Consider the following 21,796-nt stretch of genomic DNA (forward strand, 5'->3'; position numbering starts at 1 on the left):
TGAATGAACTACAAGCCAAAAAATGACATAGGTGAGTATTAAAAACATTAAGTTGAGTGGAAGAAGCCCAACATGCACACACATAGACACGCACTTCTGTAGGATTCTACATATTTAAAGTTCAAAAACAGACAAAACTGTTGTATTTAGGGATGCATCCTTAGGTGATGAAACTGCAAAGAAAAGCAAGAAGATGATTAACATAAAGTCAGGATGGAGGTTCCCTTCGGGGGAGATGTGAATGGGAGAGGGCATGTGGGGGGCTTTTGGGGTGTTTCTGGGGTGTTTCTTGAGCTGGGTGCTGGTTACATGGGTATTTGCTTTATGATAATTTGCTAAGCTGTACATTCATTGTTTATGCACTTTTCTACACATGTGTTATTTTTCACGATTTAAAACAGAAGCTCAACCGAAATCACTCCACCAAGAAGAGCTTCCAGAGCTGATTTTACCAAGAGGTGAGATTCTCAACAGTTCAGATTCCATTTATCTCTCCTTTCTCCCTCTTTCATCTGCAAATGGAGTTTCCATTCTTACATCCTCCTAAATAGCTGAGGCGAATGTACACACATGTGCGTGCCTACTTCTTCTGCCAAGTACTGATCTTACTCTGGGCAAAATGTCCCTCTAATTTGACCCTTTTGTCTGGTCTGACCTCCAAAGAGCTCGCTTTGGGATTCAAGAAGATGCAAAGACCAGGAGCAGAGTTTCACTCCTATTCCTCCTACAGAGCCAGGCTGGAGAAGGAGTGTTTTTTCCATTTACCCAACATTCTGCCTCTTCACTGCATGCAGACTGCAGACAGAGTCAGCCAGCAAAGAGCCAGGAGACGAGTGGCTGGACTTGAAGCTGAGAGACATTGCTCTGGTCTGTGGGCCCAGGGCCCAGACCCATCTGTATCTATTGTCACACCAAAGCACCCTGTCATCTTGGGCTGCCTGCTTGGGGAAACTTTCACTGGGTGGGACCTTCTCTAACTTAACTTTAATCCTGTTTAACAGGATTTATGGGGTATGGCCATGGTTCTGCCTAGAAATTCCCTTGGAAGAGCTATTGCTGTAAGTTCTGGTGAGGAAAAACTGATGCTCCCAGGGCAGCCAGCAACGATTTGAAGAAACTTATGAGGTTGATTAGAAAGAGTCCTGAGGAACCAGGAACCAGAAGGCCTGAGCTCCAGCCTATACTTCACTAGCACTGTGACTGAAGGAAAGTCATCTAATTTCCTTCGGCCTCATATCCTGTCCAGCTCACAGGAACTAATAAGCGAAATGTATATGGGATGCTTTAAAACCACAAATGCTATATAAATATAAGGGATGATGATGATTATTATCATAAAGGTCCAGTTTTTGCTACTAATCATTCCACAGTTTTGAAAAAGAGGTAACTCTCATCGATATAACTAAGGTTGGTTTGGGCAAAAACCCAGTGACTGTACGACTGCACAGAAGATACATCCTGCTGGGTAGTGGCACTGCACCAAATTCATCCACACTCCTACCCTTTGCCAGCAGGGAGGGCTCAGCTGCTAGACAAGACTGGAAACATTATAGCCCTTGAACAAAGCTCAGCCCACTGGCCTTCTCAGAGGCTGAGTGCCTGACCTTGGCCTCATGAACACTGTGTTGTACCCCCAGAGCTATCTTTCCCAGGCTGTGTTCTCCAGACAGAAAGAAAATCACGTGGCTGCCAAGGTCAGGTGCAGGAGAGGCGGCTATCACCCTTGTTCCTGTAGAAGATCAATCTTTTTTTTTTTTTTAAAGGGGCATTGCACATTTGGGATGTGCAATGGGGCCAAGAGAAAGAGAGGCACTTTCCAACTTTGAAGGTCCAATGGGATCTTGGTTTAATTCCTTTTGAACCCATCTGAAAGAATCAGAAGGTGGTTTTAAATAGCAGAAAGAATCCCAAGCCCACGTGAAGTCCATTGGTAGTAGGATGGTGTTGACCATTCCGAATCCCATCATTCCAGCTGTCAACATCAGGAGAGACTCGAGATGCCAAGTGGCCTGATTCTCTCAGGGAGCCCCTCCAGGAAGACTGGGGTGATAAGAGTGGACTGCCATGATCCCGTTGGCCACTTTGATCTGCCTACAAGCTTGGGCTCCAATGTCCTGACCCCGCTCATTAGACCTCGTAACTGAAGTGACTGTGGACCTACCAACCCTCCCAGAGCAAATGGCCGTGTTCAGAAAACACTTCATCCCAGCACCGGGGGAGCTAAGGCTAAGGGTGGGTTGAGAAGGATCTGGTGTTCACTTCCAGGGAACATCTTTAGGAGTGTAGGAAGTGTGCTGAAATCAATCCTTGAAATCACAGCGTTTCATCATCCTTTGGCCAGTTCTCTTGGCAAAGCAACAGAGGGACATTTGCCCACACTCACTCCTTGGTCATAACCTGAGTGCTTTGTTTTACTTAGCATTTCAAAGTGTTTCCAAAACGATTAGCTCAACTTTTATCTCCTCAGCAATCATACGCAGTAGGTAGGGGACCTTTCCCACTTCACAGATGGAGAAAGTGAGATATGGTTCCTTGGTAGCGGCAAACAAAGAGTAATTCCCTCTGTCTTGACTCCTAGTCCAGTGAGTTCCCTTTCTGCCACACTAAAGATCCTTACTTTTTTCTCATCCTACCTACTAATCACCCATCAGGGGACCTCAGCTCCTCCATGAGAGACCCCCAAAAGCCCACTTTTTCATGAGGAATATATTGATATGTTTACATTCATCCCATTATTAAATGTACCTCTTATATTAACATTCTAACATACAGAACAAACGTATGGACACCAAGGGGGGAAGGGGAGTGGGTGGGATGAATTGGGAGACGGGGATTGACATATATACACTATTGATACTATGTATAATGTAGATAACTAATGAGAACCTACTGTATGGCGCAGGGAACTCTACTCAGTGCTCTGTGGTGACCTAAATGGGAAGGAAATCCAAAAAAGAGGGGATATATGTATACGTATAGCTGATTCACTTTGCTGTACAGTAGGAACTAACACAACATTGTAAAGCAACTATACTCCAATAAAAAATGTTTAAAAAAATTCTAAAAATTAAATAGTTTTCTACTTGAAGCAGCAGCTCTTTGAGTCACTGTTTCAAGTATCCATTCCAGAACTGGATGCCAGTCGAAGAAACATCCATAAGCTTCTTACCAATCAGGCTGAATGATGATCATTCCTTTTCTGGTAACTAAATGACTTCTTATTTATATGTTAAAGCATTACAGCAACAAAACAATGTCAACATGATTGTTTATAACGACTTTTATCTCCCATCACCATATCACACACCAGCTGAAAACCATAGCTCCAGCTATGCATCTCTCTAGAACTCAGTCATACAAATGAGGTATCTCTGTCTATGAAAATTAAATTACTAGTGTATTCTTCCTGTGGGTGATCAGCCTGAATGTTTTGCAATAAGGAATATTATTTATTAGTAATCATTTTTATGTCTTCTTTCTCTAAAATGGATTTGAGGTGGATTACCGCCCCCCGCCAACACACACACACAGAGGCATGCACCAGAACAGTTTTTAAAAAGAGAAATTAACAAACATATACCCAGAAGAGACATGACTCCACCTTAAAACTGGAAGTAAGATGCTTATTGCACTTTTACATTTTATTTAACTCTGAGTTCCCTGGAAGTCAAGGGGAAAATAGATATACATTGGTTATACGGTTCTTATATATGAAAAAAGTAGGTATTTACATTTATATTACACTATTTCTCTTTGTCACCAACAATTTGGCATGATTTTGCATGAGTGTTTTATGTTTTGTGTATATTTTTTTCTTTCCAAAGAACAATGAGTTAAACACAGCCAGGGTACATGCTTTCTGAAGAAAAGAGTATGGTAAGTTTTTGATGCACTTTGGGGCCTGATCAAGAGAAAGATATGGAAACCCAGACTCTTCCTTACCTCCTCTAGTTTGTCCACTCTCCCCACCAGTTTGGTGGTAACCGAATGCAGTTTCAGGAGATCCAGGCCATAGAAAGCTCCTTCCAGCATGTCTATGATTGTGGAGAGCTATGAAACAAGGGCAGGCGTTAGTCCAAGGCTGGGGCAGACAGGTCCAGAGGGAGGCATTTCCTTTTAGATCTCCATGTTGGAGGCTGGACAGGGAAGCCACTAGCCAGAAATTGAGAGGTGGCCCTCAGAAAGCAGCACTTGTGTGGGTGGGCACATAAGCAGACCCAATGGCGTAGGTGTATTCTGTCTATTGGAATACGCAGGTAAGAAAATGGGAGAATCCTACAAGAACAAGTCAGCTGAGGTCTGGAGAGCTTCACCAAACTGTTTATACTTCTTTTACTAAGTCCATCTGTTGCATGCATGTCTGTCTTTCATACTAGACTGTGAGCGCCTTGGAAGTAGTGCTATGTCATCTTCATCTTTGATTACCCATGATACCTAGTACAGTACTTGGCCCATAACAAGTGATCTGAAACACTCACGTGCATTGTCTGCTGAAGTCCCTGGAAGACACCAACAAGCTTTTCCTTAGCACTAAAAGCAAAACTGCCCCTGGGGTAAACAAGACCCAGTGGCCCATCTTTGAGGCGGCAAGTTGTCATAGGGTAGGTACCCAGCTCTCTCAGTTTTTTCAACACTGTCCTTCCTGCCAGTACAGAGCCACTGGGAGGAAGGTGGCTGAGGCACTGGTAACATGCAAGGCATGCAAAGTGCAGGTTAAGGAAGCAGATGAGAGATGCTTTAACTGAGCCTCCCTGCCAAGGACCATCCCTGAAGAGTTTGTTGTACACTATTGTGCTACTCTGCTCCTCCAGTAACAGCTTTTCTATTAGATGAAGAATTCAACGTACGAAATGCTCATGTTTAGAAGATCTCCTTCCTCCTCCTCAGAGGAAGATAGCTGAATCCTGGGTAAGGGCCAAGGGAGGGTAGCTGATTAATATGTACTGTGATGATTTTCTGATTCCTAAAATTTTGCGTACTGTTGTTTCAGAATCCCCCAAGAATCCAATCCTATAACTGGGTAACTATGCCTTTGGTTCAGAGATTGTTTCACGGCAGAGCTGTAGTTCTGAGTGATGTGGCTGAATCCTGGGACACTCATTTTATTGGTAAACTCTACTCTGCTTAAAGGAATATCAATGATGACCAGTTACCGAGTGTGTACCAGCTGCCGGTACAGCAGTAGCACTTTACATGGTCATTCATTAATGGAACTAGTGCCTATTGAGCCCCAACTATATGTCAGGTATTGTGCCAAGTACTCAATAGTTGTCATCTCATCGATTCTCAAAACAACCCCCAAAGGTAGATGTTATTCTTCCTACTGTTTAACTCAAGGAGACTGAGGTCAGACCAGGTGAGTAACTTGAGTAGCATCACGCAGCAAGCAGTAGCAGAGCACTGATTTGAACCCAAGTCTGACTCCAAACCAAGCTCATCCCACGACCCCACACTGCAGGGATCAGATGAAGCCCTCAGCTGACCCACTGGGCTGCCCCAGGTAGGGCCTGAGCTTCCCCACCCTGTGGACCAGAATTACAGGATTGCAGTTTGATGACTGGACCTAGAGCAGGCCCCAGGCCTCTTCTTCTCTGGGTCACCCAGCCCTTGCACTGAGGACTAAAGGCTCACTTCTCTCTGTGTGTCTGGTGTGTCTTTGGGGTGCCTTCTGTGCTGACAGCAAATCGTGGCAGTGGGGCTTCCCTGGTGGCGCAGTGGTTGAGAATCTGCCTGCCAATGCAGGGGACACGGGTTCGAGCCCTGGTCTGGGAAGATCCCACATGCCGCGGAGCAACTGGGCCCGTGAGCCACAATTACTGAGCCTGCGCGTCTGGAGCCTGTGCTCCGCAACAAGAGAGGCCGCGATAGTGAGAGGCCCGCTCACTGTGATGAAGGGTGGTCCCCGCTTGCCGCAACTAGAGAAAGCCCTCGCACAGAAACGAAGACCCAACACAGCCATAAATAAATAAATTAATTAATTAAAAAAAAAAATCGTGGCAGTAACTCTCCTGGAGAAGAATGCTGAGTTCTTTTGGCCGGCTGGGTCGGGCAGCTGCTCCCAGGCCCAGCTTTCTTGGCTCCATAAGAGAGGCGGGCACACTTTGCTCTAGGCATCTCCCTCAGACGTTAGAGTTGCAAATGACCAGTTTGTCAGATCATCAGCTTTGGGTCCACACGCAACACTCTCAGGCCAGGGCCTGACCTCCTTTAAAGGCTAAAACAGAGCCCACTTACTCAAAGGCCCACAATCCCCAGCAACAGCCTTGCCAGACTCATGGGTCCCTAAGGCACCCTCTCACCCAGGCATCAACCCACACTAGGTCCTACCTTCAAGTCCCGGCTGTCTGCCTCCCGAAGCTTCTGGAGCCTGAAGTCTCCCTCACAGGGATTGAGGGCGGATGGCGGTGCAACACAGGCACACTTGCAGGATGAGCCCGAGGTGATGGTTTCCACAGTGTAGAAGTCTTCCTTCCTGGAGGTCCCCTCGTTGACCCTCTGGCAGGCGTCTCGGCCCAGGGGTCGCACTACACACTTGCACTGACAGTCCGAGCCCTCAGACACGGCCTTGACTTTGTCATAGTCTCCGAGCAACTAGACAAAGAGAGAGAGAGCAGGTTGGGGGTGTGCAAACACAGGCATCAGTTAGGGTCCTGAAGAAGGCTCTCCGTTCACTTTGTCAGATGTCCTGCTAGCCAGAGACCTCAGACAGCTCTGATGTGGAGTTGAAAAGGTCATCGCAACACAATTTGCTGACTCTAGCATTTCCTGGGAGGCACTCAGAGTTCAGCTCTCTTCGTTTATCTTGGAAAGCTGTGCATTTCTCAGGGGGCCTTAGCCTTTCATCATTTAAAGGAAAAAAGCAAACGAGCCCCATCCTTCTTCCGGTAGTCCTTGCCTTAGCTAGAATCCAGATTTACATTTAAAAAGGAAAGGAGAAGGGATTGATGGAGGGATTGGAAAACTGACATTCCAATTTCAAGACTACTGGCTTCTGTCCTCCTTCATTCATTCACCATTTATTGAGTGCCACCTTGGGACTGAGCTAGGTGCTGTGAGAGGTAAAGCAATGGGCCAGACAGAGAGACTGCTCTCAAGGAGCTTACGGTGCAGGAGACATATAAATAACAGTCACACCAATTAGGGAGTGATAAGTGCCCCTGAAGTGGGAGTGCAGCGGGAGCTCAAACAGAGGGCCACAGAGAGTGGCTCTAGCCGGGCACCAGGGAAGACTTCTTGGAGGAAATGGTATCTGATCTGGTCTCAAAGGATGGGTTAGATTTGGAGAAAAGAAACTGGGAGGAGAGAGACAGATCCAAATGTCAGTAAGGTTTACTCAGCCCAAGGCTTCATTTGGCTCCTAGAATAGCTTCTGCACCCAAACCCCAAGCCAAAGCCAGGAGAGCACACTGGCAGCACTTGCTACTTCTTCAGTGCTAAACATTTCCTTCTGAGTGCTTTCCCCTGCCGGCCTCCCCAGGCAGGAAAACACGCAACAGCAGGTTTTCTGGAACCACGATCCTAGGCACTTGCTGGGGAAAAGGCTCCTCCCCAGCTCCTCTCCAAGACATCCTACATCCCTGAAGTTAGGGCTCCCTTTGTGGGCACAGAGAAGGGTTCCCTTCATTTGACTAATGACACTGTCAGGCAAGCTTTGAGCTTGTTGGAGTGGATATGTTCCTGGGATGCTGTCGGAGGGGGGAAGAAGTCTCGTTATGTTTTTCTTACAAGGGTTGGGTTTCTGCTAATACTAATATTTGTTTTAGGACTGTTGTCAAATGCAGAATGGATCAGTGGAAGGAGCTGTAGTTCAGGGTGACTTAATTGGCCAGTCTTTATGGGCTGATAGTAAATCGTAGCTGTCTGCTCTCTGAAACTCTGCCTAGATTCCTACACATCCCTGCTCTGAGAGCTTGGGTGGATTCCTTCATTTCAGGAGGCTCGGGTTTCAGGAACGCTTTTGTTGATGGTCCTCCAGAGCCCCATGTGAAGGATTTTTATGTCTTTTCGATTTGGGGGTCAGTGTGAGGTTATGGGTGAGTATGGGGCACGTATTAGCATAATTATTAAAGGAAGGGCGAGGAGACTAGTGTTTGATAAATGCCAAGTGTTTCTACAGGAAGGAGTCCAGGACCCCCAGTCCCAAGGCTTAGCAGAGGTACAGGCAGCATTATAGGAGCCCTTTCTCAGCCATCCCTCATCCTTAGGATTATAGCGACACCCACCACACAATCATCATGCAGGCTCTGGAAAGCATGAAATAAACACTCTAGAGAGAACTGTCTTTTCCAGTCATGAGATCTGGGTTGGGACAACCATGAGATTGTCAGAAGAGCCGGCTCTACCCATCTCTAGGGCCCTTTACCGTTCTAAGCCTCATGGTCCTTAACTATAGAATGGGAATCAGGATTGTGTGGGGATTGAGTCAAATAAAACAAGTGAAAGTACTTCGTGAAAGGATATGTTACAGATCCTGTCCCTATCAGCTGTCACTCCCTCCCCTCCCCACCCCCCCACCATCTGCCAGACCTGAGTAGATCTGCATTTCCATTTTACCTCCTCAATATGGGGGGCACTTGTCATCAGTCCCTCTGTTTGGCGGTCACCTCATATTCATCACGCTTGCTGCTGTTCTGTTTTCTCCCTGGGTGTCTCACTCCGAGCAATGAAATATCTCCCCATGGGTTACGCCATCTGCCTCCTGTCCAGCATGCCCGCCTGTTTTCTGACAACATTCCAATTCTGACAACCAGCCACACAGACAAGAGATGGTCATACTTCCTACAGCCCTTCAACCAAAAGGTTTTGAATTTTTTTTTTTTTTCTTCTCTGGGAGTTGTGTGGTGTCTTCCCTTCCTTCTCCTCTCCTTTCTCCTGATTCTGTAACCTTGAAAGACCCTATGATTTTGAGAGGAGGACCCATGTTCCTTTGCTTAAGAAAATATTCTGATAAATGAAAAGCAAGTGTTCCCACCCCCCCCCCCCCCCCGCGCTTTGGTAATGGAGGGAGAAACGGCTGCTTCCGAACGCTTCAGCGAGGACCGTCTTAAGGCTCTTGCCACCACCCAGGGCAAGAGGGGTGGGCACGGGACTCGCAGCCTACCTGAGATAAAACGTTCTCCTGGTTGTCCGCTTCGTTTTGCAGAGTCTCGTCCTCCGTGGGCGCCACCGTCTGTACATCTGGGGGCTCGGTCGTCCCAGTCGGGGGAGTGCTGTACCCCGAGCCCAGAGCCATAACCAGAGCGAAGCAGAGAACTAGCAGCAAAGACTTGGCCATGAGGGACGCGACAAGAGGGAGCTCGGCCCCCTCGGAGAATGGCTGGGGTCCGGTGGGGTGGAGGGGGGGTGTCTCAGCAAGGACTAAGGAGAGAGTGTCTGGCTGGAGCCCGAGAGTGGCTGCTCAGAGTGCCTTCTAAAGCTGGGTGCGGCTGAGCGGGGCGGGAAGATGCTCCCTAGAGACCCTGGTCATCTCCTTCCCAACTCGATCAGCCCCGACCGTGCGGCCCTGGTAGAGAGTGGGGCGCAGGGTAGGAGGAGGTGACGGGGAAGGTGGAGGTGGTAAGGCTAGCCGAGCGCGCCGTCCTCTGGAGAGGGCTCAGGTGGAAGGAAAGGGTCCAGGCGGAGGCGGGCGGGGCGGGGCGCGCGGGGGCGGGCGGCTGGGAGCCTGGGGGCGCAAGGGGACCCGGTGGGCGTGTGGGGCGGGCAGCTGCGAGGGCTGCTGGGCGACTGCGCCGCGGAGCGCTGGCGCGGAGGGAGGGCGGAGCCTCTATTGTGCCGGGCAGCGGGGATGCAGCCAGTTACGGCGCGGAGGAGGAGGACCGGGAAGCGCCCGGGGCTCGGGCGGAGGGGTTCCCGGCCGACCCCGCTCCCCCCCAACCCCAGTCGACCTCAGCTGCTGCGCACGCCCTCCGGGGGGGGGGGGGGGGGCGTCGGAAGGTCGCCCCTTTCCTTCATCTGACCGCAAATGATAGAGGGAGAGAAATTACCCCGAGCGGGATCCCTGAAATTTGGAGATCTCTTGTGCCCATTCTCGCGGAGAGGAGCGAGTTTCCTCTGGGATGGGAGGTAGGCACCGAGAACTCTCTCCAAGCACGAGCAAGCATGGATGGGTCCCCAGCATCCTCCTTTTATTGCATCTGGAGGAGAGAAGGAACATTTGCTGTTGGACGTTTCTTTTCCCTGACTTGACTTTGGGAAGATATTTGGCAGCTTTGAACTTAGCGCCATTGGTAGTTTGCTTGCCTGCGGTAGCTTTAGAACCTGGTAAAACCTCCAGCCAGAGGATAGCTTTTTTTTTTTTTTTTAAACATCTTTATTGGCGTATAATTGCTTTACAATGGTGTGTTAGTTTCTGCTTTATAACAAAGTGAATCAGCTGTACATATACATATATCCCCATTACTCCTCCTTCTTGCGTCTCCCTCCCACCCTCCCTATCTCACCCCTCTAGGTGGTCACAAAGCACCGAGCTAATCTCCCTGTGCTATGCGGCTGCTTCCCTCTAGCTATCTGTTTTACACTTGGTAGTGTATATATGTCCATGCCACTCTCTCACTTCGTCCCAGCTTGCCCTTCCCCCTCCCCGTGTCCTCAAGTCCATTCTCTACGTCTGTGTCTTCTTTTTTTTTAACATCTTTATTGGAGTATAATTGCTTTACAATGGTGTGTTAGTTTAGTTTCTGCTTTATAACAAAGTGAATCAGCTATACATATACATATATCCCCATTACTCCTCCTTCTTGCGTCTCCCTCCCACCCTCCCTATCCCACCCCTCTAGGTGGTCACAAAGCACCGAGCTGATCTCCCTGTGCTATGTGCTGCTTCCCACTAGCTATCTATTTTACATTTCGTAGTGTATATATGTCCATGCCACTCTCTCACTTCGTCCCAGCTTGCCCTTCCCCCTCCCCGTGTCCTCAAGTCCATTCTCTACGTCTGCGCCTTTATTCCTGTCCTGCTCCTAGTTTCTTCAGAACCTTTTTTTTTTTAAGATTCCATATATATGTGTTAGCATACAGTATTTGTTTTTCTCTTTCTGACTTACTTCACTCTGTATGACAGACTCTAGGTCCATCCACCTCACTACATATAACTCAATTTCGTTTGTTTTTATGGCTGAGTAATATTCCATTGTATATATTTGCCACATCTTCTTTATCCATTCATCTGTTGATGGACAGTTAGGTTGCTTCCATGTCCTGGCTATTGTAAATAGAGCTGCAATGAACATTGTGGGACATGATTCTTTTTGAATTATGGTTTTCTCAGGGTATATGCCCAGTAGTGGGATTGCTGGGTCGTTTGGTAGTTCTATTTTTAGTTTTTTAAGGAACCTCCATACTGTTCTCCATAGTGGCTCTATCAATTTACATTCCCACCAACAGTGCAAGAGGGTTCCCTTTTCTCCACACCCTCTCCAGCATTCATTGTTTGTAGATTTTTTGATGATGGCCATTCTGACTGGTGTGAGGTGATACCTCATTGTAGTTTTGATGTGCATTTCTCTAATGATTAGTGATGTTGAGCATCCTTTCATGTGTTTGTTGGCAATCTGTATATCTTCCTTGGAGAAATGTCTATTTAGGTCTTCTGCCCATTTTTGGATTGGGTTGTTTCTTTTTTTGATATTGAGCTGCATGAGCTGCTTGTAAATTTTGAGGATTAATCCTTTGTCAGTTGCTTCATTTACAAATATTTTCTCCCATTCTGAGGGTTGTCTTTTTGTCTTGTTTGTGGTTTCCTTTGCTGTGCAAAAGCTTTGAAGTTTCATTAGGTCCCATTTGTTTATTTTTGTTTTTATTTCCATTTCTCTAGGAGGTGGGTCAAAAAGGATCTTGCTGTGATTTATGTTATAGAGTGTTCTGCCTAAGTTTTCCTCTAAGTGTTTTATAGTGTCTGGCCTTATATTTAGGTATTTAATCCATTTTGAGTTTATTTTTGTGTATGGTGTTAGGGAGTGTTCTAATTTCATTCTTTTACATGTAGCTGTCCAGTTTTCCCAGTACCACTTATTGAAGAGTCTGTCTTTTCTCCATTGCATATTCTTGCCTCCTTTATAAAAAATAAGGTGACCATATGTGCGTGGGTTTATCTCTGGGCTTTCTATCCTGTTCCATTGAGCTATATTTCTGTTTTTGTGCCAGTACCATACTGTCTTGATTAGTGTAGCTTTGTAGTATAGTCTGAAGTCCAGGAGCCTGATTCCTCCAGCTCCATTTTTCTTTCTCAAGGTTGCTTTGGTTATTCGGGGTCTTTTGTGTTTCCATACAAATTGTGAAATTTTTTGTTCTAGTTCTGTGAAAAATGCCAGTGGTAGTTTGATAGGGATTGCATTGAATCTATAGGTTGCTTTGGGTAGTAGAGTCATTTTCACAATGTTGATTCTTCCAATCCAAGAACATGGTATATCTCTCCATCTGTCTGTGTCATCTTTAATTTCTTTCAACAGTGTCTTATAGTTTTCTGCATACAGGTCTTTTAATGCCTTACGTAGGTTTATTCCTAGGTATTTTTTCTTTTTTGTTGCAGTGGTAAATGGGAGTGTTTCCTTAATTTCTCTTTCAGATTTTCCATCATTAGTGTATAGGAATGCAAGAGATTTCTGTGCATTAATTTTTTATCCTGCTACTTTACCAAATTCATTGATGAGCTCTAGTAGTTTTCTGGTAACATCTTTAGGATCCTCTATGTATAGTATCATGTCATCTGCAAACAGTGACAGCTTTACTTCTTCATTTCCGATTTGGATTCCTTTTATTTCTTTTTCTTCCCTGATTGCTGTGGCTAAAACTTCCAAAACTATGTTGAATAATAGTGGTGAGAGTGGGCAACCTTGTGTTGTTCCTGATCTTAGAGGAAATGGTTTCAGTTTTTCACCATTGAGAATGATGTTGGCTGTGGGTTTGTCATATATGGCCTTTATTATGTTGAGGTAAGTTCCCTCTGTGCCTACATTCTGGAGGGTTTTTATCATAAATGGGTGTTGAATTTTGTCAAAAGCTTTTTCTGCACCTATTGAGATCATCATATGGTTTTTCTCCTTCAATTTGTTAATATGGTTTATCACATTGATTGATTTGTGTATATTGAAGAATCCTTGCATTCCTGGGATAAACCCCACTTGATCATGGTGTATGATCCTTTTAATGTGCTGTTGGATTCTGTTTGCTAGTATTTTGTTCAGGAGTTTTGCATCTATGTTCATCAGTGATATTGGCCTGTCGTTTTCTTTCTTTGTGACATCTTTGTCTGGTTTTGGTATCAGGCTGATGGTGGCCTCGTAGAATGAGTTTGGAAGTGTTTGCGAAGGAGAGGTGTTAGCTCTTCTCTAAATGTTTGATAGAATTCGCCTGTGAAGCCATCTGGTCCTGGGCTTTTGTTTGTTGGAAGATTTTTAATCACAGTCTCAATTTCAGTGCTTGTGGTTGGTCTGTTTATATTTTCTATTTCTTCCTGGTTCAGTCTTGAAAGGTTGTGCTTTTCTAAGAATTTGTCCATTCTTCCAGGTTGTCCATTTTATTGGCATATAGTGGCAGGTGGATTCTTAACCACTACACCACCAGGGAAGTCCCCCACTTTCTTCACCTTTTATCTCCTTTTTATTCACCTGTTTCTCAGACCACATGACCTTCTAGACCTTCTATTATTCTGGTTATTTTTTCTCTAGAAAGGCTCCAGTTTGAGTATCTGTTAGAGCATATTGAAACTATTTCTTCTCTTTTTCTGGGCACTGTTGTTTTATTAATACAGCCAAAGATTGCCTTTGTTTTTTTGGCAGTTACATTACACCAATGATTCACATTTATTTATTTATTTATTTATTTATTTTTTTTAAATGAATAGCCCAGTTTGCTTTTTTTTTTTTTTTAAAGAAATTCACGTTCTTTTATTTATTTATTTATGACTGTGTTGAGTCTTCGTTTCTGTGTGAGGGCTTTCTCTAGTTGTGGCAAGTGGGGACCACTCTTCATCGCAGTGCGCGGGCCTCTCACCATCGCGGCCTCTCTTGTTGCGGAGCACAGGCTCCAGACGCGCAGGCTCAGTAATTGTGGCTCACGGGCCCAGTTGCTCCGTGGCATGTGGGATCTTCCCAGACCAGGGCTCGAACCCGTGTCCCCTGCATTGGCAGGCAGATTCTCAACCACTGCGCCACCAGGGAAGCCCTGATTTATTTTTTAAATGTAGTTTTTTCCTGTTCTTTTTTCTTTTACATGAATTTTATACTTGTTTTCTCCATCTTGTGCTCTCCAGAGATGTTCTTTTTTTTTTTTTTTTTAACCCAAATGCCAGCCTTTACATTTTTTCCCATTGAATATTATGATGGTTTTGGCCCATCTTTTCATTCTGTTGAAATCTTGCTGTTTTTGCTCTTGTCCCAGTTTGGGATAATTTCCGAATTCAATAAGCCTAGTTTCTGTCTTAATGCAACTCAATAATTTTAAAAAGTCATATTCATTCATATTCTAGAGCCCTACCCATAATAGGAAAAATCTTTCCTTATTGGTATTAACTTTTTTGGTGATTGCTCAGGCAGTCAGAGGCATTGGTGCTTAGGCCATGTGTTTTCATCATGTCTAAAAGCATTTTCTGACAGACTTTTAGAAATCCAGATATACTGTGGCATTCCTCCCACCTGCCAGTCTGATAACCTGATCTGAAGATCCTGAGATGACCTCGGTTTGGCTTTAGAGCATCCAAGTTGACATAAACTCTGTGCAGTCTTTGCTAGGTGCCTACAGATCTCACTTCACTTGATCCTCAGCGTATTCATGTAAAGTAAGTACTGCTCTCCCTTTGTGCAGAGGAAATCATTGAGGCACCAAGACAATGAGCTGTATGATGACCGCTCTGTACTGAGTGCTTACTGTGTGCATGCGTCATTTGATGTTCAAAAAAAAAAACCCCTGAGCTAAGTAGTATCATCCCCTTATACAAATGAGGAAACAGCCTCAAAGAGGGGCATACTTACTGTGGAAAAGTTCAAAGAACAGGGTCCCAGAAAGCCCTGAGCATGCCACTTCAGCAACCTGAGACCCAGGACCTTTATAGGTTTTGGCCAGTGGGCAGGTTGCCGGGCTCTGGGGATTCCTCAGCTGCTGTATCCACCAGGCCTCCCCAGCCAAGTTTCCTTCTGGCAAGAGCATCTGTTTTCCAGTTTACCTGGGAGCCTCCAGACTTTGCTCTGAAATGCCCGTCTGTTGAAAACCAAGGCTTTGCCAGGTGGGGCTGGGGTGGCTAGAAATGACCTGCCACCTTAGTGTGTAATTTAGAAAAGGCACCTGCCCCACAGCATCAGAATCAAAGAGCAGGGCAAAATCCCACGCGCACCATCATTCTGCCATCTCCCTTCCCTGGCTCACTGCAGGGTGGGAGCCCTGCCAGGGAACTGCCATAAAATGCTGGAAAGGGATTATGGAAAGCCTGGCCGAAAATGAAGTCTTTTTCCCCCTGTTCACTCTGCTTTGCTGCTTTCTCAGCTTCTTATTTTGCCTTTGATCTTCTAGGTTTTCTCCCTTTTTAAATTCAGTTTAACTCAATTATTGAATGTATATTATGGGCCAGGTGCTCTATGGCCTGCTGAACACAAAAGATGAAGAAGACAGAACCTCTGCCTTTATGAGCTCATGTTATAAAGATTACATGTAATCCCGGGGAGGCATACAAAAGGCTTTTTTTCCCTCCAAAGGTATTTTAGTAAAAACAAAGTTGTTCATAACTGCAAGAGAGGTAGGCAGTGAGGAGCCATTAAAAGATTTGGGCCAGGAGAATGGCCATAGTCAGATCTGCAGATTAGATGAATCACTCATGTGGTGAAGAGTAGAAAGCAGAGGGAAAGGCAATACAATAACTATAGTTCTCTGTTTGCAGATCACCTGGCCTCCTGGGTTGGCTCTGCCCAAGCCAGAGTCCTGTGCTGGATGGGTCATTGCTCTGACTCAGAGGGAAGCTCCCCTGTCCTCTATGACTTGTGCTGACCCAAGGAGGGGTAGGTAGGCAGAGGCCCTTTGCCTTCGCAAGGAATTTTCCATGGCTGCTACATGGCAGAACTCCAAGAGGTACAATTCCCATCATAGCTTACGTGAGTGGAGCCCCCCAAAATTGTGCAGGTACAACCGGCAACCACCAAACACTGTCCTGGGACAGGCCAGGAACACTGCATACAGCCTGTGGCTTCTACACACCATGATCTCTCTCTCTCTCTCTTCCCTACCCCTCTCTCTTCCTTCACTCCCTCTCCCTCTCTCCTGGTTCCAGGAGACGTCCATGCTTAAAAGCAGAGAGCAGCGCTGGCACAGATTATGTGCTGTCCTGTGGTGGGCTTTTTCAGGGCATTCACATGCCTTCCCTGCCTTTTCATAGAAGTCTGATGTCCCTTTAATAAGTTCTGCCTTCAGTGATGAGTCTTTACACATGAATACTTCTGGTAGAGGCAATGCATTGCCTTAAATCTATACCAGGGAATAAATAACTGATAACAGATTTTGCTAGGGAAGCAGCAGTGGGAAAACACTGCAAAGTCAAAAGGACGCATTATGGGACAATGCCAGAGAGGAGAATGTGGAGAAAGGAAAGGCCTGGTCCATGCTTTACCACCTAGCCTAGAAATTAGGTGTGAGGACTCATTCTTGATTATTAAAGATGCATAGAAGCTGGTTCAGTAAAGACTGGGAGACAGCACTCCAGGTACAAGCCTAGAGATGGTAAAACTGCGGTGAGTTATTGGGAAATGCAAGCAAAGCTGGAGCATGGGGGTTACAACAGACAGAAGAGAAGGGGACGTAGCATGGAGGTCCAGAGGTGAGAATGGTGGGCAGATCACACCAGACCTCTGTACTGTGCTGGGAGTTTGGATTTTGAGCCAAAGGCTCTGGGAGGGAGACCCCAAAATTGCTGTAAGCAAGGTAGTGAAGTAGTTAAACTTGAGTTCTGGTAGATGGTCATGGCAGTAGAATGGGTCGGAGGGTCAGACTAAAGTAGGGAGACCTGTATGAAGGCTGTTGTTGAACTCCAGGCATGAGATGGGAAGGCTCTGATGAAGGCAGTGGCATAGAGAGAAAGGGGTGGGTAGGAGATTCAGAAAGAGGTAGAAATAATAGGACTCGGTGACTGTCTAGATATGGGGGAAAGAGTAGGGTGAAAGTATTATTAAGAATTCTTGGTTGCAAGTAATAAAGCAATTTTATACAGATTAATCAAAGAAAAGGGGTGAGGAAGGGGACTTCATTATAAGGATATAAGATTTTCTCACAGAACCCAAGGGCTGCAGTGTCACTGGGGTCATTAAGGACTTCTCCACACAATAGACAGAAGGTGTACAGGTCATAGTTACATGAAGAGAGTGTGAGGCTTTCTCCTTCTCAGGCCCAATTCCAAATGCCCAGGGAAGGGACTCTGGTGCAACATGCATCAGGTGCCCAGTCCTGAACTGATCACCTAAGGTGTGTGTGCAGGGGGTCAGGTCACTGTGTAGAAGTGGGAAGAAGGGCAGGTCCCAGGGAGGGGCTAATAGACCAGGCAAATAGACAGGTATCCACTGTATTCTAGCCCATGGCTGGCTGGCTTTCTGTCTCCCCTCTGCTTCCAAGATGCACTTACTTAGCATAAATTAATCATCTTAGAGAAAAGCAAAAATGTACCCACAGAGGAGACAAGCCAGATTAGTATCTAAGAATGACAACTCTTCTATGTGTCCACATCTCCAGGTGATACCTTTTCCAGCATGGCTTGAATCTAGTCCAGATGTGACTTCTCACCATCCTACAGCCACCAGATTCAATGATAAATTTAAGCTGGTATATGTATGTACAGTAGCTCTCAGCTCAGTGTAGACATTTCACTTGGTAGATGAGCCACTGAAAATGGTAATCCATACATTTGCTTTTCAGGATACTCCCTTCTGTTCACTGGGGTGCCTGAATGTCATTTAATTTTAGCCGTGTCAGGCAGCCTGGAGCCGTGCAGGAGCCTGGGCCTCAGGTCAGACAGATGGTCTGTGGAATCCCGGATTTACCACACTTACTATGGACTTTGGGAAAGCCACTTCACCTCTGTGAGCCTCGGTCCCCTCATTCTAACCTGGGAGTCATGTAAGCATCCTCTGCTGCTTACTATGCACTCACCACGTGTTCCTTGTTTGACCCGGGCGGGAATGAACTCCAGCCCCAATTCTAAGGCTAAAAATCATGAGGACTATCAAGATCCCAAAAGGCTTACTGAGAGGGGAAGTCTTAGATTTGGCATCGAGAGGAAAGCCAGACACTGATACAAAGGTGAAGGTTTGCTTGTAAGCAGGAGAGATGATTCTAGTCTGAGCTTTGTGGGGGCTTTAGAACCACAGACCTGGGCTCAAATCTTTTTTTTTGTTTGTTTTTGTACAGAATGTTCACAGTAGCTTTATTTACAATAGCTAAAGACTGAAAATGACCCATATTTCATCAACAAGAAAATGGATAGGGACTTCCCTGGTGGTGCAGTGGTTAAGAATCCGCCTGCCAATGCGGGGGACACAGGTTCAGGCCCTGTCTGGGAAGATCCCACATGCCGCGGAGCAACTAAGCCCGTGCGCCACAGCTATTGAGCCTGCACTCTAGAGCCCGCGAGCCACAACTACTGAGCCTGTGTGCCACAACTACTGAAGCCTGCGCACCTAGAGCCCGTGCTCTGCAACAAGAAGCCTGCACACCACAACAAAGAGTAGCCCTCACTCGCCACAACTAGAGAAAGCCCACGTGCAGCAATGAAGACTCAGTGCCACCAAAAATAAATAAATTTATTAAAAAAAATAAAGGATATGGGTTTAAAAAAAGAAAAGAAAATGGAAAGACACATTGTGGTACATCCATACAGTGGAATACCACTCTGCTGAGTAGTATACAAATTCTGTGAAACATATTACCCATCCATGCACCAACATGGATAAACCTCAAAAACTTTATGCTGAGCTAAAGAAACCAAACACGGCAAACAGTACATGCTGTCGGATTCCACTCATATCAAGTTCTAGAACAGACCAAAGTAACGTGGTGGAAATCAGAACAGTGGTTGCCCCTGAGGGTGGAAGGTACTGACTAGGAAGGGGCATGAGCGAACTTTCTGAGATGTTGGAAATATTCTGCTGGGCTCAAATCTTAATCCTGCCACCTATCTGGCAGGTGACCTCGGGCAAGTTTTTGTCTTCTGAGCCTTAGTTTTTTTAACATTGCTAGATCGTTGTGGAGATTAGAGATGTAAAAAAAGGCCTGGCTCATAGCTTGCCACATTCACAAATATTTGTTGCATGTCGAATGAATGATAAAATAATAACCATTTATTAAATGGGGATATTATTACTCCTGTCTCTGACTCACTATGTGAACTTAGAACTCTCCTCTGTGCCTCAGTTTACTTCTCTGAAAGAGTAAACTATCGTTCTCGATTCTTTGTTCCTTCCATTTGGTGATTGTGACTTACGTAAACAAATTTTTCCCTTTTTTGGGTTTGCTTCATTCCGGGGACTAAACTTTAAGAAGGTAACTTTCTAAAGTTTGAGCAATTCCTGAGGTGTTTGGAGCCAGCTGCCAGCCCCTTGCTTTTGTTGGCAGGGCAGCCCAGGCATATCTGGCAGCTGCAGCTGCCCAGAGACATGCTACCTCTAATGCGGAAATAGGGATGGGGGTGGAAGTGGGTAGGGCAGGGGGCTTGTCTGGGGGGACATACAGCATCACCCAGAGCAAGGTGGTGAGCAAAGCAAGACTGTCACAAACAGCCCTGGCCTGACACTGAGTTCTGAGTGAAAACCAAGGGACACCTCACTCCGACCGGAGGAAACCCAGCTATGCGCTCTGAAAGCCAACACTCCCATGCAAGGAGAGAGGCACCTAAAATAGCAGCATCACAACTGAGTGAGGGTGGTGCCACCCCAGAGTTCCAACTCCTGCCAACATTCCTTCTCCCCCTTCCTCTAAAAAATTACTCTCTTTTGAAAACCCAATCCAAGTTCGTTCCTGTTTTTCCTGGGATCTTCCCTCCTGCCCGCATCATTCTCAGCCTTTCTTCATCTCGTTGATATTGCTCTGTTTTCCTCTTATTCCTCCTTCCTCCCTTCTTGCAAGGAAAAAAACCATTCAGAGCTCTGTTATCTGAAAGTGGTAAGAGGGGTTCCTGAACAGCCATGTGCTATTGAAGTTTTCCATTCCTTCACAGAAGATTTTCAGTGTCTGAGCTTCACTGCTTTTAGACCTAGAATTGTATGTCCAGTAACACACTACCTTTGTATAACTCCAGGGGAACCATACAGTGTAAATGGTGTCCTCTGGGGTGAAGCACAGTTTGAGCACCTAACATGGCCAGGTGCAAGCATCTCATTTCATTACCACAACTATCCTGCAGTGGAGGTGTTATTACCCCCAGGCTGCAGGTGAGGAAACTGAAGCAGAGAGATTGATTAAACGTGCCAGAGGACAAAACTACACAGCTTATAAGTGGTAAGCTAGCTTTTGATCTCAGTGACTCCAGGTTCATGCTGTTCATCATACCCCATCCTACAACATTTAACTTTTAAAACCCAAATTCATCTCCTCACCCACGTGCCATCTCCCCTTCTAGAATTCCATACTTAGGGTTCTCCAACCTCTTAGGGGCAAAGTGGCGCATCTACGTAAAAACAACCGACTGCAGAAGCTGTGGGCAGTGAGATGTCCCATCTGGGAGACCTGGCTTCTAGTCCAAATGCTGCCACTCTAGCTGTGTGTGTGAACTTGGGAAGTCATGGGCTTTAGTTTGGTCTATTTTCCAAGAGAACTGGTTGGACTGAGTGATTTCCAAGGTGGTCCCTTTCAACCCTAAAATTCTGAATTCTTCGGTCCAAGCAGCTTGATTTATGATACTTCTTTACTGTGTTCTGAACAGTTGGCTTGAATGTAGCTACCCACAGAAAAATAGTTGTTTTGTATATTTCTGTAAGGCCATCAGTCACTCTAGAAAGTGTTGATTATTTGAGTTGTGAGAAGGGTAGACATCCCGTGTTTTTCATGACACATTCCACAACATGTGTGCATTCTGGGTTTCCTCAAATTGTAGCATGGTGATTGCATAGCCATGGTGTGCAGTCTGTATCTGAAGACAGGTGGGAGAGGAGGGAGGAACATCAGGGCTGCCCCAGGGCGTGCTGCTGGGAATTTGGCTGGTCTGGTCAGAAGTGGTGGGTCACTCCCTGTGGAGCATGTGTCCTGGCCCGGGCAGCAGGAGAAACAGTCTGGTTCTAGATCGGCTCACTCTGGGATGGGGACAAGCTAAGCAGTGATAGTGATAGCAATAGTGGGCAAAGCCCATTAACAATTGCCAGGAAATAAAAGTAGAATCCGGGTAATAAAATAAAATCTACCTTTTTTTTTTCCCTTTTCCTTTGTGCTTAGTCTAGTTTCACTTGCTCATAGGGTACCACGGGCAGAGGCCTTGCACCCAGCACTTCAGACCAGAGTTCCTAGTGGGAAATGGCTGCACTCTGCACTTCAGCTCGGGGACCATGTGCAGAAGCATTGTGCACAACACCGCAGCTGAAGATGGTGATGGCAGGCCGTGTGCAGAGACGCTGTGCCTGGCGCCGCGATCTGGAGCTGTGATCAGCGCAGCTGTGCCTGACCGGCGAGAACTTCACCCCTCTCCCCTCCCTACTGATGAGAACCCTATAAAGCAGCCCCACCACAGGCCTTTTGGGGAGAGTACGTACTCCAGAGCATGAGCTGGCCCCTCTCCATTCTTTGATCGAAGACTAAAGCTTTCCTTTCCTCCTGAACTGAACTCCATCTCATTCTATTGGCT

General features: G+C 46.1%; 1 protein-coding gene across 3 annotated transcripts in view; it reads right to left on the reverse strand.

The window, feature by feature from the left end:
- Nucleotides 1-9,636, reverse strand: part of OLFML2B (olfactomedin like 2B) — a 38,608-nt gene extending 28,972 nt beyond the window's left edge. For 2 of the 3 annotated variants that reach the window (XM_036832351.1, XM_036832344.1), the window contains exons 1-3: nt 9,101-9,636; nt 6,328-6,591; nt 3,943-4,050 (exon numbers count right to left, since the gene is read on the reverse strand). In XM_036832351.1, coding sequence (XP_036688246.1) covers nt 3,943-4,050; nt 6,328-6,591; nt 9,101-9,274 — 546 coding nt within the window. In that variant the 5' untranslated portion in view covers nt 9,275-9,636. The remainder of the gene's footprint in view (nt 1-3,942; nt 4,051-6,327; nt 6,592-9,100) is intronic. The other variant, XM_036832361.1, reaches the window with a different exon arrangement.
- Between the last annotated feature and the right edge of the window lie 12,160 nt (nt 9,637-21,796).

The sequence above is a fragment of the Balaenoptera musculus genome, chromosome 1 (assembly GCF_009873245.2).
Source record: "Balaenoptera musculus isolate JJ_BM4_2016_0621 chromosome 1, mBalMus1.pri.v3, whole genome shotgun sequence".
NCBI classification, from domain to species: domain Eukaryota; kingdom Metazoa; phylum Chordata; class Mammalia; order Artiodactyla; family Balaenopteridae; genus Balaenoptera; species Balaenoptera musculus.